We start from the raw sequence: 17547 nt of genomic DNA, 5'->3' as shown, positions 1-17547 counted from the left end.
ATGGCAACCCTGGCAGCTGTGTTTGTGTGTGCTCTCTCTTCCCTGTTCTCCCTCACAGGTGAGTGACTATCAGCGTGATTTCAGTGTATATGTTCTTATGTTATCTATTAATATAAGGGTGTCCATTTTTCTCTATTTTCCACTGGAATCATAATGCCCTTCATATTGTTACAGCTGCTCTCAAGCCCAGGTTTTTGGAGCCCAGAATCTTTGGCGGTGAGCAAAGTCTATTTGTACATTCACAGATTTTAATTTACGTAAGTTACTGAGTTTTACACAAATGCTGTTCCTGTTTTACAGATGAAGCCACAGGTTATGGGCCAATATTTGAGGAGGAGCCTCTGGACCAGGTCTATGCTGAGGACTCACCTGAGCCCAAAGTCTCCATGAACTGCAGAGTGCGAGCAAACCCACCAGCTACTATAAAGTAACAGTGACAACTGCTTACTGTTTATGACATTCATTTATTCATGAATGCAAATTAATCAATGTTATTTAATTTATATATTTGTACAAATTTACAAAGGTTTTAGAATTTGGAATTTAGAATCCATTAAGCAATTTTAAGTGTCATTTTAAAATGTTTTCATTCTTAAATACATCTAGTTTTAGCATGGTTTTCACTTAGTCGTTGTCACACTGGTGGTGTGGTGCAGGACCCAAGTGCAAAGACACGATGATGTAGGTGAAAAAAAAGGAGGACTTTACTGGAACTGAAGATCAAAATACATGTGCAGAACAGGAACAAAAACTGGTAACAAAAAGGTGCAGCGTAACAGTGTGCACTAAAACACAAACAACGATAGACAATGGACAAGGAAAACACTAGGACTTAAGTAGAAGGAGAAACTAAACAGGGCAAAACAGGATTGGGTAAAATTAACAAGGTCAATAATTAGACAAACGGGAACAGGTGAGGGGCGGAGACAGACAGAGATCAGGCACACAAAGACATGACAAACTAAAAGTCCAAACTGAGGTGCAGGCTGTGACAGTCGTCTTATAGATAAATAACCACAGAAGCAATTTATAATTCTGACAACTATAAACATCTGACTGACTCTGATTTTGACAAACTCTCTGCCCAAAGTGTCTGTGTTTGGGTAATCACACTTTAGCCCTACCAAATGTATTTAATGCCAGTAATATATGGGTACTAACTACATGTGATGACTTCAGTCTGGTTGTGTTAGAACCTGACCAGAACAAATGCATAAGCAGAGTTAGCTCCTACTCTGCGAAGTGCATCTGAGTTCTGTGTTGGCTTATAATTGGTCTCTCGACCATCCATTGGGGATGTAATATGCTCTTAACCCATGTGATAAAACAATGCCTGTGTTTTGGTGCCTGAGCTGTCTCCACTCTTTAGATGATTAAGGTTGTGATCCGTAGACTGTCCACGCACTGTCCCATTTAAATTCTGTCTGAGAGCTACTCATGGTCACATCTATTTGTCTGACAAGAATCTTGGTTTATTATACCATTATCAGTCAGATAATATATGTGATGTTATCATACAGTTCAATTTAATTTGTATAGCACTTTTTACAAGTGATATTACCACGCAGCGTTACTGTACCTGAGGCCTGATCATCTATTGTGAGTGTTAGCTTGTCTTGGGGCATGACATGTATAGGATATCAGTTACAGGTTAATTGTAAGATATGTAGACAGGGGTTTTCTTCGGGGATTTGAAAGCATGAAGATGTCTCTCCATTTCAGATGGTGGTTAAATAATTGGGAGATCAAGCTGTTGGAACAGCCAGATGAACACTACAGCTTGGTGGGTGGAAACCTTGTCATCACTAACCCAGATAAAAGCAAGCATGCTGGGAAATACGTGTGTGTGGCCAAGAACGTCTATGGCACAGTCATTAGTAAAGAAGCCACCCTCAAGTTTGGATGTGAGTGATGAACGTGTATGTTTACACAGCTCATACATCTCCCGTGGCATGAGATAGCTGACAAACAGTGATCCTGTGGACTGATCCTGTGCAGTTTGATTAGTAATACAAAATAGATCCTGTGATGTCCTACCCTGAGGCCGCAATAATAACCCAGTATGCATCATCACTGAGTAGTAGCAAATCCCATTAAATTTCCCTTTGCAAAACAATGACGCATAAGCATGATTGCCTCAATTTTTCATGCTCACTTCAAATACAGATTAAAGAATGTTTGTGCTCCCTAGGGCATATTAAACCAGTAAAATTTCTATTTTCCTGCACAATGGTTTGATGAACAATATATGTAATGGAAAGTGAATGTACTTCCAGTAGAATCACTAAAGAGTTGTTGCGGTAAGTTTTTCTCCTTTTGACTCACCTGCTGCATCAATTGTTTTGGCCTCAGACCTGGATCAGTTCCCTACAGATGAGAGAGAAGCTGTGTATGCCAAAGAGGGACAAGGAGCGGTCCTTCTGTGTGCCCCACCATCACACTACCCATGTGAGTGCTCTTCAGATCTTTGGGTCTAAATTTGCTTAACGTATTCAATGGTGACAAGACCTTCAGGCATACTTCTCACAAAGAACTAGATTTATAAAATTAATTGATTACAGTGGTTATTGAGAGCTACAGCAAAGCTTAAAAAAAATTAGAACTTTGTGGTGGAGTCATGGAAAGACTAAAATCTTCTACCTTCTCTGTTCCAGATGAGGTCACTTACCGATGGATATACAATGACTATCCCAACTTTATCACCCCAGACCAACGACGTTTTGTGTCCCAAACCACTGGCAACCTGTACATTGCCAAAGTAGAGGCCTCTGATGTGGGGAATTACTCCTGCCTGGTGTATAGCCCCACCATTGCAAAGAGCGTCTTCAGCCCCCCCATCCCTTTGGTGCCCCAGATCGAGAGTGAGCGTGTCTGCTTATATCACAGTCTTTCGCTGTTTCTGAGCTACTCTTGAAAGCAAAGAAGTCTCTGCATCACTACTTAAATTGCTTTGAGCTGTATCTCATAACAGTGCAGTTCATTCCTTTAGAATATCTTGACCATCTACATATCATGTTTGTTATGTTACCATTGTACATTCCTTACACATTTCCATTGTAAAGTAACAATGAAACCCTTACATCTGTAGATTGGTAGAATCACACACCCAAATTAACTGTAAAGTCTCATTTAACTTTCATTTCCCCCCCCAGAGGAAGTAAAGAGGTATCCTGCAGACATAAGAGTCAAATTTCCCAAGACCTACGCTCTGGTTGGGCAGAACATCACACTTGAGTGCTTTGCACTGGGAAAGTGAGTCATCAAGATAATAACACATAAGAGCTTTTCCATTAAGAGAATCTGTGATCAGTTTACTACAAATACGGTGAAACTGGATGATCTTGAGTTTTTTAGCTTGTGTTAGTGGCGTTCTGATAGCCTTTGCTATTAGAGTCGTTGCTCTATGTTTTGGAAGGTTAAAAATGATGTGGATTTGACCTGGTCATTTCACTTTCAGCCCAATCCCTCACATCCGCTGGAGGAAACTGGATGCCGACCTTCCTCCGAATTACGAGGTCAGCATGAACGGGGCCCTGCTTCACCTCATTAATGTACAGTATGAAGATGAAGGCAGTTATGAGTGTGAGGCTCTCAACGTCCGTGGGAAGGACTGGTACAGACAGTGGCTGTATGTGGAGGGTAATAATCACTTACTCAGCAGTCTCTTAGCTCTGTGCTTGGAGAATTTTGGTTCATATTATTTGAATTGTGGTGAAATTCAAATGCTCTCATGTTCTCATGTTCTGACTCGATTTTTCCATTTAAATTTTCACTGTCTAATGTTATTGCTGACCAGGTGCCCCAGAGTGGGCAGAGCACATCAATGACACAGAGAAGGATGTTGGCAGTGAGCTTACTCTGTCATGTGTTGCCGTGGGGAAGCCATATCCATGGATACGTTGGCTGAAGGATGGCTACTCGGTATTACATGAAATTTAGGAGAGAGTCTTTAATTACACTAGTTTATCAATGATGGTTATGATGCTTTGTCCTAAATATAAAGGCTTAAAATATTGAGCTCCTCTGGTTACATAGGAGGATGCTAGATGAATGTTATTTGGTGACTGATAAAAACAATAAAAACAATCTGTTACAGTTTGTGAAATAAACATTTAGAGTGTGCTTTTATGCATTTTGTATGTATAATACACATGCCATGAGACATAAGACTTGCCAAACTATTTTTTTTTCTGGTCATGTGTCCAGTATGGGAAAGGAGAGCTGAAGTTCTCCAGCCTTACATATGATGATTCTGGGATGTACCAATGTATCGCTGAAAACAACTGGGGAACCATCTATGCCAACGCAGAACTACGTGTGGTTTGTGAGTACTCCTCCAATGAGCATGAAATATGTACACAGCTCAACAGAAAAAAAACAAATAATAATAATAATAATAATAATAATCATAATAACACTAGACAATCTTTGTCCTTGAAGACCATAATATATGTTACTCTAATAATAATCAGTGACTGATCAGAACCATCAGTATCTAATTAATTGTGTTTGTGCTCTGTTGATCTAAAAGCATACACATCCTGCAGCCCTCCAGGGGTAGCATCGCCAACATATGGTTGAGATACATTTGTCAGAAACTCATAAAATACATTTTCATTGTGATATCTTCTCAGCATGTGCTCCAACATTCGAGTACAACCCTGTGAAGAAAAAACTGCTGGGAGCTCAAAACGGACGTGTTGTGATCGAGTGTAAACCACGAGCCGCACCAAAACCCAAATTCATCTGGACCAAAGGCTCTGAGCAGCTCACCAACTCCTCACGGTGTGTTTGTCTCAGCATGGTGCTATAGTCACAGTTAACCACTCAATAATCACATCAGTCATTTGCAGCATACGTACATATTCAAACATGTTTCTGAGAATAAAATTTAACTGTATCTCACAGTATATACAAAAAATACTCTTAGTATTCTTACTTTCTATGTTCCGGGCTCTGTGTAGTCCAAAGCACAAGCAAACACAGCCTACACAGAGATATTTTACGCTAGTGTTAACTGCAGAGTTTGTAGAGTATCACTGTAAGAGGACAAGATTGGTCATAATCTTGCAATTATGAGAGAGTGTTCCTCTCCTCCACTGTAGAATCTTTATCTGGGATGATGGAAGTCTGGAGATCCTTAACGTCACTAACGGTGATGAGGGTGTGTACACCTGCTTTGCTGAGAACAATCGAGGAAAGGGAAACAGCAGTGGAACCCTCACCATCACTGGTCAGTCTGAGAACCCCCTGTGGCTACGTCCTCCTTCAATAGCATTCTCAAACTAAATAGACTTTTTTACGCCATATGTAGAATGATTTCACACTCAAAACTTCTCTTCTTATTTGTTGTGTCTTTAAAATAATGCTAGGTGTGCATCTGAACTTGACTGTGTGTCTGTATCTGTATGTCTGTATTTGTATTTTTTTGTGAGAAGGTAAAGATTATTTGCTTATTCTTATGAGTGTAGTTGTATTCGTATTTGTATGTGCTGTACTCAGAGGCTACCCAGATCACAGTGGCTCCGTCTGATGTTGAAGTCTCAGTAGGTGAAAGTACTGTTCTTCAGTGTTCAGCCTCCTGTGACCCTAGACTGGACATCACCTTCATCTGGTCTGTAGACTCCTACATCATCAACTTTGCCACTGATGGGGAACACTATGAACAACTTCTGGTAGGAGCAAATGAAACAGTTCCCTATTTCACCCAGACACGTACTGTCTTCATCAACTTCATTAAACGAGACTATCTCTGGCAACATTTGTTGTTTGCTTTGTAATTTGTGGTTGCTGTAGCTCACACAGTACAATAGAATTGTAATTTTAGCTTCACTGTTGCCACTTGATGTGCAAAAATTCAGAAGCAAGCCTATAAAAGACAGCATGATAATGTTATCTTTAAAAGTTCTCTAATCTGTGAAATGATTTTTACAGATGAGTGAGATGAAAAGTACATATTTGGTGACAGAACTGTTCTGTGTGCGTGTGTGTCTGTGTCCGCATCTGTGTCTGTGTCTGCTTGTGTCTGTGCCCACTGAATAAAAACTGTGTTCTCAGGGCCATGAATACAGTGGTGATCTACTGATAAAGAATATTCAGATTAGACACGCTGGACGTTACTCCTGCACTGCCCAGACTATTGTAGACAATGTCACAGTAACAGCAGACCTCTTTGTTAAAGGTAAGCCATGATACATGACTAGCATTGTCATAATGAGCTATATGTCCTATATATGCTAGAGGAGCTTTTCCCAATGGTGATAGTTAGCCCAAGGCTGTCCTTCACTCATAGCTTCCATTCCCATTTTTTTCTTTGAGCACTGCACAAGCATCATCATCATTCAAACCTTAGACTGAGAATTTGTGTGCTAATCCAGCTCCAGAGTAAGGCCAAGCTGAAGTAGCCTATGTATTGTGAAAGTGCTGTTTTGGGTAATCTGTGAAGGTTTTTTTTCCAATTAACTTTCAAACAGGTACAACATAAGTTTGCTGACTCATAAACATGTGTCTGTGAAAAGCTATCCTGGTTATTTGAAAAAAGAAACATCCACCGTACCACTACTGAATCTTTCCACAGTTTCTCCCTATGGCACCTCTCTGTGATAATGTTTCATGTTACCATCATCTCTCAGGCCTCCCAGGTCCTCCGGGTGGGGTTCGGGTGGAGGAGATCAGGGACACGTCAGTGAAGCTGGTGTGGTCACTTGGCTCTGATCATGGCAGTCCGCTCACCCAGCATGTAATCCAGACACGGGATTTTTATGCTCTTGACCCGGAGGACTGGAAAATTGCCACGACCTGTGAGTTTGCTGATAGTAAGATGAAGGGTGTAATATAATTGGAGGTGGTCTTATTACCAAGTATTTAGATATTTCTATCAGCAAGTCATTCAAATCTCATACAAGTGAACACTCAGCAGCCTTAGCTAATGAAACCCTTGTGTGCTTATTGGTGTTTTGAACATGAGACGACATCACAGTAAAATTATTCTAGTCTTCTTTGTGTAGTCACACTGTATTTTGGTACAGTAAATACTGAAGAAACATACAGTATATCGTTAATATTAGGAGAGGGTATAATGGTTGCATCAGTGGCAGATGTCACATGACCAATTGTTCTGAGTGTCTGGTTTCTCATTTGTTCTCAAAGCTCCTGTGTTCCTGGGAGGCACTGCAGACAGTGCAGAGGTGACTAATCTTTACCCCTGGATGGAATACCAGTTCCGTGTTTATGCTATCAACGAGTTTGGTGCAGGTGAAGCCAGTCTGCCCTCCATCACAATCAAGACCTGGGATGCCAGTGAGTGTCCTCTTTCATTCCTGCATCTCTCACATATCAGACATATAAGACCTGTTCCAATTCCCTGAGGAAACGACCTCTCTTTGCCCCTTTTTTCATGTATCGTATGAATTAGATGTGTGTGGGGGAGAGTCATGGATGTTTTGCTTTCCCAAATCCAGGCTAGTGTTAGGTTAGTGCTCAAGAATCCCAGGTGATCAAGAATGGAGTTTAATGTTTTACAGATCCAAAATGTGGTTAAATTATAATCTAATACTTTTGTATGATATATGTTGGTTTGTGTGGGGTGTAAAGAAGTATAATGCTGCTATCCCTGGTTTCAGTCCCTACAATGGCTCCCGCAGATGTCGGAGGCTATGTGGGTATGAACAGGGAGCTGATTGTTACCTGGACGGTAGGAACTCTGTCCTTACCTAGTTTGGGTGCATGCATTCTTTTTAATCTTTCCAGACTGAAACATTTAAATTTTGTGATGCAGTCAGCAAAGCAGTACTTTAGTTCTCTCAATTTTGTTTTGTATAATGTAGCCTTATTTACACTTTCACAATGAATACAACAAATATTTTAGAACATGGAAAGACAAACGTTTATTTTGAAAGTGCTGATCATTGAAATAATCGTTCAGACTGGGATTTTAGCACGTGGAAAGGATGTGTAGTATTTGTGGAAATGTAACCAATCATTTTCATTGTTCAAATGCACATGCACAGCCCATGCAACCACAGTACTTTTTTGGGCGGAAATTTGGCTACATGGTGGCATTCAAGGCCCACGAGGACTTTGAGTGGAAGTGGGCGACGGTGGATGATACAGAGACTAGACGTTATGTGTACAAAGATGCCATTCCAGGAGACACAGAGATTCAAGTCAAAGTGAAGGCTTACAACAGCAAGGGGGAAGGACCCTACAGCCTCACCTCCACTATCTACTCACCACTGGGTGGTAAGTGTATCCAGAGTGACTTATGATTTATCAGTTCTTGTGTCAAGGATTGCACCCTGTCGGGCTTGGGATTCAAAACCACTAAAATCTACTGTGTCCTATTGTTGATGAATAGGATGACTGATTTTAAAAAAAGAAATGAAATAGCTTTCCACAGAGTCTCTTCTTCACTTCCGAGTACACTGTGGATTCGCAGTGGGCTCATCAGCTACTTTCTGCTTTTGTCCCTTGCATGTTTTTTCTGTGCATTCCTTTTCCAGTCCCTACAGAGGCGCCACTGGATGTTTATGCCAGGCAGGTCACCTCAACAGAGGCATTGGTTTGGTGGGTTCCTGTCTTTCAGCAGCCTCCCCAGTGGGTAGATGGTTACCAGGTGAGTTCTCAGGAACCAAGTCAGTAATGATGTCACAATGTTTTCTATCGGTACTGACTGATATACATTCAATATGATACAATACAGGGATGTAAGACATTTCTGGTTTTGTAGGTGTGTGACTCCTCTGTATCATCAATTCTTGTTTTTATATATATCTGTGTTTGTACATGAAATAAATGTAGTCCTTCAGAGCATAATTTTGACAGGCAAAGACATCAAAGGGCACCGACTTCATTTTTCAGAGCAAAAAAAGTCACATTCACCATATAATGTAATAGTAAAAGAGCATTGGTCTTGGTGAACCAGGTACGCTACTGGCGTAAGTATGACGACACGGAGGCTGCAGCTCAGCGGATCCTGGTACACAGCTCAGTTAACAAGACCAGGCTGGAGAACATGCGACCCGACTCACATTACCTCATTGAGGTGCGGGCCTTTAACGGAGCCGGACTCGGACCGCCCAGCGAACACTGCGAGATGTTCACCAGACGACCACGTGAGAGCTCCGCACAAAAATATATTAATGTGAATTAGATTTTAAATTATGAGATAATACTTCAGTATGAATTAGTTAACAGTTTAGATATTAAATTTTACAGCAGGTGAACCACCCATAAGTATGAATGACTTAATGATTCAGAGATATTAAACCCTTGATATGAATACATACATTTAGTTATCTGAAATTTGATTATACATCTCAAAGACAAAATAATCCTCACAAGAAATATAATTTCTAATTGTGTTTTTAAACACTTTCTGTCATCTTTTATAGCTCCCTCTCGTCGCCTAAAGCTCTACAAGTATGTCAGCTGGAATCGCAAATGGGTCTACTTGTACTGGGACCACATTTATAATTACTGGAATGAATCTTACGTGGAGGGATATAAGGTGGGTGTGCCCTGTCAGGGCATTGGTTTTCATTAGTATTAACGTGTTTCTGTAAAGTATATTAATGTTTTATGAAACAATGTTTCATTTGAGCCACAATTAATTTAGTGGAACATTTGGATTGTATGACATAACCTCTTTTCCACAAAGAGGAGTGAGAAAATATAGGATATTTCTGTCTTTGCCTGCTGGAAAAAACAATGCTGCCAGCAAATGCTGTCATATGTGAGAGGAGATTTGTAAAGGAATGGAGAAGGGAAAATAACAGGCAGAAACTTTGTTAAATATGTTAAGCCCTATACCAATTAGAGATTAATACTTTCAAAGGCCAGGAAGCAAAGACATGAGTCTATGTTGAAACGGTAGGACTTTGCTGGTGGACTGTGCTACTGATCTCCTCTTTGAATTCAGGTCATGTTCAGGCAGGAGGGATACCTGACAGGAAAGCTCATCACCACAGGCAGGCACTACATTGAATTCCCAATGCCTGAGACAGGGGATTATATCATTGAGGTGCGAGCACGCTGTGAGGGAGGGGATGGACCCATATCACAAGTCCGTATTCAAGGTAAATCGCATCCTGTCATCCTGTCTGGTTCCATCATACATTCCTTTCTGTGTGTCTTTCTTTTCTATCCTCCTTCTCGTCTCCTGATTTTCCTTTTCCATCCTTCCTCGTTCTTTCTTTCATGACTTCTCTTTCTTTCTTTCTTTCTTTATTTCTTTCTTTCATAGGGTTTAACAGACAGATTTGATAACAGTCGAATTCTGTAGATCACTCAGAATGAGAGACAGGAAAGGGAGGCTTTAAATATCTGAAGCACTGTCTGTAGCGGTGAACTCTGTGTGTTGTATTTCTCCACAGGGAGAGCCTCCCTGGGCACCCAGTCTCTCAGCTTCATCACTCTGCTGCTGCTGGTACTGGGTCTGATGAACCTGGAGATATAAGGCTACCACCTGTTTCTTCTTTTTGTTAAGCAAATTTTACAAAGTCATTGTCCACCCCTCACCTTGATGAAGACCTCTCGCTTTACAGTCTTGTGTGTTCACTCCAGATCCAGTCCATTAATGTCTCATAAATGGAGAAGGGGAATTTTCACGGCACTCTGAAAAAATAAAATACCATAACTTTGTGTGTATACACTCCAATGAATGCGAATGTATATAATGAATATATTGAGCAAAATATATTTTCATCATACTGATATGCCTTATGAAGTACCAAGACATCCACAGTGGCTGAATCAGTAGACAGCACAGTTAGCCAACAATATGTTTATCTGGTGTCTGTAGGGCATTTCACTCATATGATCACCTAACTGCAAACAGGTGAACTGGACAGACATAACTGTCTTACAGGTATAGCACATCTAAATCAGTCGATCAAGGGGTAGGTTACTAGACGTCTAAATAAATTATTTGAGCTGAGGCAGATGATTTGACTGGAGCTCTGGGGGAGTGGAAGGAGAAACCAAAGGCCAAACGGTTTTATTCATCACAGGGTCACCTCACTCCTTTAGGAAACAAATGTAATTATCAAATGTATCGAAAAAAATAAATCAATTAAAAAATCGTGTAATTTTGAACATTTTGTGTCTCTTGAAATACAAGAGACTTGAAATTCAGTGCCTGACATCACAGGCACATAGAGAGCACTAGTACTGATTCAGTGTCTCTTTAAGTTATACGACACTACGTACATGACAAATTTTCATCTGACTGGGGCAGGGTTTAATATTATAACAACATAATAATTAGCTTCTTTTGTACACTGGTGTATCAGAAGAATATTTATATTTTGTCTGTATCAGTTAACTAATTCATTGACTGATTTTTATTTTATTAATTTGCATATTTGTATTACTTACTTATTGATGTGTTGTATTGTTTGATTTTGTACAGTTGTCATTTCATGAGTGGTGCTTAAGATATTGCCACCTGTGAATAATATTTTATCTGTGTGGGTTTGCTGTGTAGGTTTTGTAGGCCAACCGTCTACTGAGCAATCAAGGAAAAGAAATAGCTGTGCCCTGTATTCTTAACTATAGGCTTAGACAGCATCCATTAGGCATCACAATGTCAATGAAAGTGATGGATCATCAGAGGTGACAAAATATGGATGAAAAATAGATTTACTTCTATTTATGAATCCCTTTATATCTACTATTTATTTCATACACATCGAGAGATTTTTGATGTTTTCTGTGCTATACTGCAAACACAGAGTGCAATGAGTATTTCTTTTTCATATCCACCACCAACTTCTTTTCCTCAGTTCTCTACACTTTTGGATGAGTGCAGATGTCATATGTCAGTTTTGGGTCAATGAGAGATTTGGTTGAAATATCTGATTAGGTTATTTGAGAGGGAAAGGTCAGCTACCAAGTGACACATTATATGGTGATCAATCCCAGATATGTAAAATCAGTTAATAAAATCTGTTACTCATTAAAGTTTCTGACAACACTACTGGTCTCACGGGTTACAATTCATTCATTAAGCACCAATATACATAAATGTTATCATTTAAATGCTTTTTAATGTATTTACTTGCACACATCTGTTTGTTTTTATATATCATTTGTTTTCCTGTGAAAGATATGCAAGGACAGGGCTGCCATGTTTCTCATGGCTTATATTTATACTCCCACTTAAACTGAACTCTCAGAAGCTGACTGGCACCACAACACGTTAAGTATTTCCTTTCATTTACTTGCCTGCCTTGAAACAATGCATCAATGCATCTGGACATAAATATATAAAACAAGGTAATACAGGTGTACCTATATACAGTTAATGCCCATTAATTTGTATTGTTTGCCTGCTTGTTTTTAAATTATATTTGTTATAATGTTTAGCTAGAAGCAAGCCATGGCACAACCATGTATGCTGATGAGTTTTAATGCTCATTTATAAAGCTTTGTGTAACAGCAGTGATCTACAACTCCAGTCCTGGGGGGCTACTGTCCTGCACATCCTAGTTTTAACTCAGGACTGACACATCTGATTCCACTGATCAGTTAATGATCAAGTCCAGTCCTTGATTAGCTCAATTAACTGTGATAATGAAGAGTCAAAACAAAGACGTGCAGGACAGTGGCCCCTCCAGGACTGGAGTTGAGAATCGCTGAGTTACAGTAATAACTCAGTCTGCAAGGTTGTAATTCTACTATTCTACCAACAGATGTCAGCATACACCTGTTCGCCGATTCACCTGTTCAACGTATTGTTTCTGGCATTTTAATTTTATGTGAATAATTTCTTCTAAGTTCTTTGTGAAAGGAACGTGTGATATGTGAGCAGAAAGTTTATTTTACTGGTGTTTAATGTAAGAGAGAATCATATCACACACTGCACTGTTTCCTGGAAACGTTAAATGCTCCTCGTCTGCTCTTCAACACTGACAGTGCTACGTCCTTACGTCCTCGTTGCAGATAAAATAATAATAAAAGAAGTTGTGTAAGAAATGCATTAATATTGTGAGAGCAGCAGATGGAAAGGTGTAGTCATACACTGCATCATTTACTGTGCTGTACTCGACTCCTACTAACCAGATGCTGAACTCTGCCGACGATGCGTGAGGCTCTTGCTGTGTTTGTCGTAAATTTGTGTGTGGGATTATTTACCGGTGTTTCTCATAAATGCGTCCATGGTCATTAGTAGATGATTGGACTATCGCTGAAATACGTCAAGATAATAGTGGTTTCCAACTGGAGGCTCTATTTCGGTGTCTCACTAATCAGCTGGTGACCTTCGCTGTTCAGACAGACTATTAGCCTGTGATTAAAGCATTGACGTCTTACGTGTGTGTAGTGGAACAGAGTGTATAAACACGCAAGCTCTTTGACATTTTCATCGATGTGATGTGCTGTGTCACACCAAAGTGTTTCTTTGCATAACTGTAATGTAATGTAATGTGCTGCTGTGTAAATGAAATTTCAACCTTGACGCTTGGTAGAGGACTACTTTTCCTTTTAAAGCCTGAGTCGTCTTTGGTACTGTCGCTCTATGTCTTAATGTATTATGACAGTTACCTAGCCTGACACGGGGGGGCACAACCATCATTCATCTTCAACCTGATTTTGGAAAGCCAGCTTCCTAAAATATAAATCCTTCAAATGCAACCTTTACGCGTTCACTGCTGTTTTCCCCCTTCAGTCAGTAAAGTGCAACATTTGTGATTAGTCCTGCGTTCTTGTTAAGTCCTGCTGCAACCCAGATGAATAAACAACAGTAACATTGATGGACATTCAGACGTTTTATAGTGCATTTATCAGCTGTGCTTATATCAGAGAGCAAGAAAATGTATTATTCAGCCGTGTCTGTTTTATGAAGTGGATCTGAGATATCAGTTCATATGTAAGCAAAAAACTGAACTCTTTATTTATTCATTTATAATAATACACTCTTTTTGTTTGGTGAATTTTAGGCGCAAATCATAGTTGCTTCTTGCTCCCCATCATTAACTCAGATACTAATTAAAAACAAGATGATTTGGTCTTGATTATCCACTGTTAAGTCAGTGGAATCAGCCAACGAGATGTCTGTGCCAGGAAGACGCTCTCCTATCTCGCTGATGAGATGAATAATTAGTGGTTTCGGGGAAAGTGAGTGCTGGTGGTAAAATGGGAAACACCTTCCACCCATAATTTTACACTGCAAGCACAGAGTAAGATTAAAAAGAAGTAAGACTGCTGCTCCCTCTCTCTCTCTCTCTCTCCTTTAAATTTTTGCCCTTCAACAAATGAGAGAAACGACAGTGACCCTAATCCAGAGAAAAACAGTGATGCCTCTCATCAACTGTCAGACAAAGAAGTGGACATTAATTATTCATCTCCTTCCCCCTATCCCTTTAGAGGCTCTTAGTATGGACCTTCACTCTGTCTATGATATGACTAGATAGTAAAGCAATGCCCTTAAACATCTCACTGTCACTATGTTCACCATGCTTCCCTTAAACACTGCACAGTGTCCTTTTGTTACGTTCTGAGAAGGTCTTTGTGAAATCCATATGATTTTTCATGATTTTTTATGTTTGGGTGAGCATGCCTAAGTCCTATATTACTGAAATATCTTTGCCAAATTTGATTCAGAAACGTGATGTGAAATTGTCTGAGGGGTGTTGCTGAAGACAGATATTACTGAGGTAATGATGAGATTTCTTTCATGTTTCATCACATACAGAGGCCAATTCCTTATACTCTGCATCAGTAATATCCCTATCTATACTCATACAGGCTCAATGTGCATTTATATATACATACATACATACACACATACATACAAGCATATCCTCTATAGCTTATTTAAATAGCTGTATGGTTATTACCAAAAAAAGGTTGGGGTGTGGAGAACAATCTGGAGTCCTCAGTGTTGAATGTGAGACACTTGCCATGCAGGTTCACAATGAGACTCATGTAAAACAGCATGTATCAGCTCTGGCACTGGATCATAAATCATTGTATATTTGGCAGGACCTGTGGTAAACACTCTCTTTCTCTCTCTGAAGGGACTGGTAAAGTGGGCTGCCACCGGGGTGTCGGTGTGGATCACATACATAAACACATACACTGCCAGCCCTCCTGGGTCAGTTTGATCTAGATTGTCACTCATAATGCATGTGTGTGTGTGTGTTTTTGAGTTGACACCTTGCCTGTCAGCCCCTCCCCTAGCGGATGATTTGAAAGGGCTGGCAGGAGGGTGACATGTATGGAGCTAATTGCTAGTTCTGCAGACGTTTTTATTGCTCTATTTACCCTGTGAAAAATAGCTTTGTAAAATGGGCCTGTGTGCCACTGACACCTATGTCTCAGATTCATGTACAGCTCTGTACACACACACTACTGTGTCCTGACTGTTATCACATGTGCACTGATTTCTGGCATTAACGCAGCGACAAACCAAACCTGTGAATTGGGCAAACGTAGTGTTGATTGTATGTCATCATATTTCTCAAGAAAGATCTGACTCAGTCATAAGGTCTGATTTAACTTTATTTTCCTTTTTCTGGTAAGGTTTTTGAATTTCTTGGACCTTGAATTCCAAGAAAACTTTAATTAGTAATGGAAATTTTAAATTAATTGAATCTAATGCCTCCAAACAGGACACATTTATCTGTCCATCAACAGCTGTAAGTATGCCTTAGTATGCCTTTTAAATGCAACATTGCTACTGAAATGCATTCCCCTAATGGAAATGAATGAACTTCTGGCGAAACACTGATTGGGGCATAATGAGTTACCCAGCAAGTGCATGCATCTGTGGCGTGCATTGTGATGATGTGTGTGTTTTTGAACATCAGAATAATGTAGTCTGATTAACTATTGTGTGTAATCATCATCCTTTTCCAAAACTAAATAATTGCAGTAAGGCTCAGTCATGTTTTTAAGCATTCATGGGTTCCATGCTGTCGGCTGGATCCAGTATTAATGACTGAAATCGGCAACTGGGTCTACATTCTTCACATCACCAAGAAAAATCACTGAGCCATAGAGCACACCGCTTGGTACACACCACTACTAAATTCTTTTCTTCCTGTCAGCCAGAATTTTCCCCCTATCTACAGATTTGGCACCAAATCTTTTGCTCCCCTAATAAATTCCTGTAACTTTGTCAAAGAATGAGCAGAAAGGAATACAGCGCTCTCCAGTTCCATGTAAGATTAGCCAGAGGGTTGAAAAAAAATGGTGAGCAATCCCTCCACAGCTTTTGTCAGCTACATTATGCTTTTATAATTCCCCAACATGCAATCTCAAAAACTGATGACACACTCTTCTCATATACGTTTGAATGCCATTCCCGGTGTACAGTAATTAAATCTCATTAATTTGTTGAAGGATAATTACATAATTGTCATTCTTCACCATGAAACACAGTTGTAATGCAATTTCAGTGATGGGTAAAATTTTTGAATTAACTGTGGTTGTAAGGTTTTGTAGAAGAGGATATTGGGCTGTTCTGAGTGCAGCAGAAAAAGTAGCAACAGTGGTCCTAGTCAGAAAACGCAGGAGAAATGGTATAATTTGTCCTGGAAGTGGCTACAGAAATTGTCAGCTTTGCAATCAGGCCGAATGTCTGTTGTTGTTGTGTGTGTGTGTGTGTGTTCAGGTGTTTGTGGGTCCAGTGAGACGATGAAGAGGACACAAAGGGCCCTGCTGTTTGGCAGATGAGGTCAGGGACAGAGCATTGTTCTTCAAAATCTCCCCACAGGCGGCAGCTTCACGCCGCCTTTCATACTGCATCGCTGAGTAAAAGACTGAGGTTGGGTTACTAATGCTCAGATCTACTCATGATGTGCTGGGGAGGCAACAACAATGAAAGTTCCTTCCTACACTTATGAGTCGAGACGTTAAACAATGCACGTCCAGTTATACATGACCACTCTCTCCGCAAAAGTCTTACATATGATCATGTATTCTCTATGATGTATCCTTCAAGAAATTTTTAATGATTTGAAATAAGAGACTTGAGTTTTTTGTTTCTCTGTCAATTCACTTTCCCACCACGTTCCTTTGAAGCAAAATACCAGGTTTGTGGCGTTGACATAACTCAATAAATCCAAATCTTGCTCTCCAGCTCAATAAATCCAAATCTTGCTCTCCAGCTCATACAAACACTGTCAAACCACCTGCCTGGATATTCATGTAATGCACGACCCACCCTGCAGTAACCCATCTTGTTAAGAGATAGTCTGATGATAGAGAGAGAGAGAGAGAGAGTGGGTTAGGGAGGGGGGGGGGCAGGAGAGAGAGAGAGAGAAAAAAAGAGAGAGAGAGAGAGAGAGAGACTCACGCTGACAGACGAGTGTGCGGGAGATGAAAGGCTATGCGCTGCCATGGCCTTGTCGGGCAAGGAGGAGAGGAGAGGAGAGAGAGGAGAGAATAAAGGGAAAAGAAACACTAGTCAGGGCTTGAAGGGTATGTCATCACTCCTTTTTTCTCCTGAGCGATGGACAAGTGTGACACTGACTTTGACAGCTGCCTGTTACTCTGACAGCTTCATATCTTGAAAGGAGTCAGGACACAAGGGAAACGTCATGC

The 17547-nt window shown here is 40.2% G+C and overlaps 1 protein-coding gene across 1 annotated transcript; it reads left to right on the top strand.

Moving 5' to 3' along the window:
- cntn1b (contactin 1b) lies at positions 1-10456 on the top strand. Its single transcript, XM_030774640.1, has 23 exons — positions 1-58; positions 175-216; positions 301-427; positions 1723-1904; positions 2353-2448; positions 2655-2867; positions 3153-3252; positions 3458-3639; positions 3797-3921; positions 4207-4324; positions 4635-4785; positions 5106-5233; positions 5503-5675; positions 6058-6181; positions 6633-6800; positions 7150-7299; positions 7623-7693; positions 8010-8241; positions 8502-8614; positions 8924-9113; positions 9393-9508; positions 9920-10076; positions 10374-10456. The coding sequence occupies exons 1-23, from the start codon at positions 1-3 to the stop codon at positions 10454-10456; spliced, it is 3099 nt and encodes a 1032-aa protein (XP_030630500.1).
- Positions 10457-17547: the final 7091 nt, after the last annotated feature.

Source organism: Chanos chanos, chromosome 1, assembly GCF_902362185.1.
Source record: "Chanos chanos chromosome 1, fChaCha1.1, whole genome shotgun sequence".
NCBI classification, from domain to species: Eukaryota; Metazoa; Chordata; class Actinopteri; order Gonorynchiformes; family Chanidae; genus Chanos; species Chanos chanos.
The sequence above is the reverse complement of the archived record's forward strand: the minus strand, read 5'-3'. Positions and strand labels throughout refer to the sequence as shown.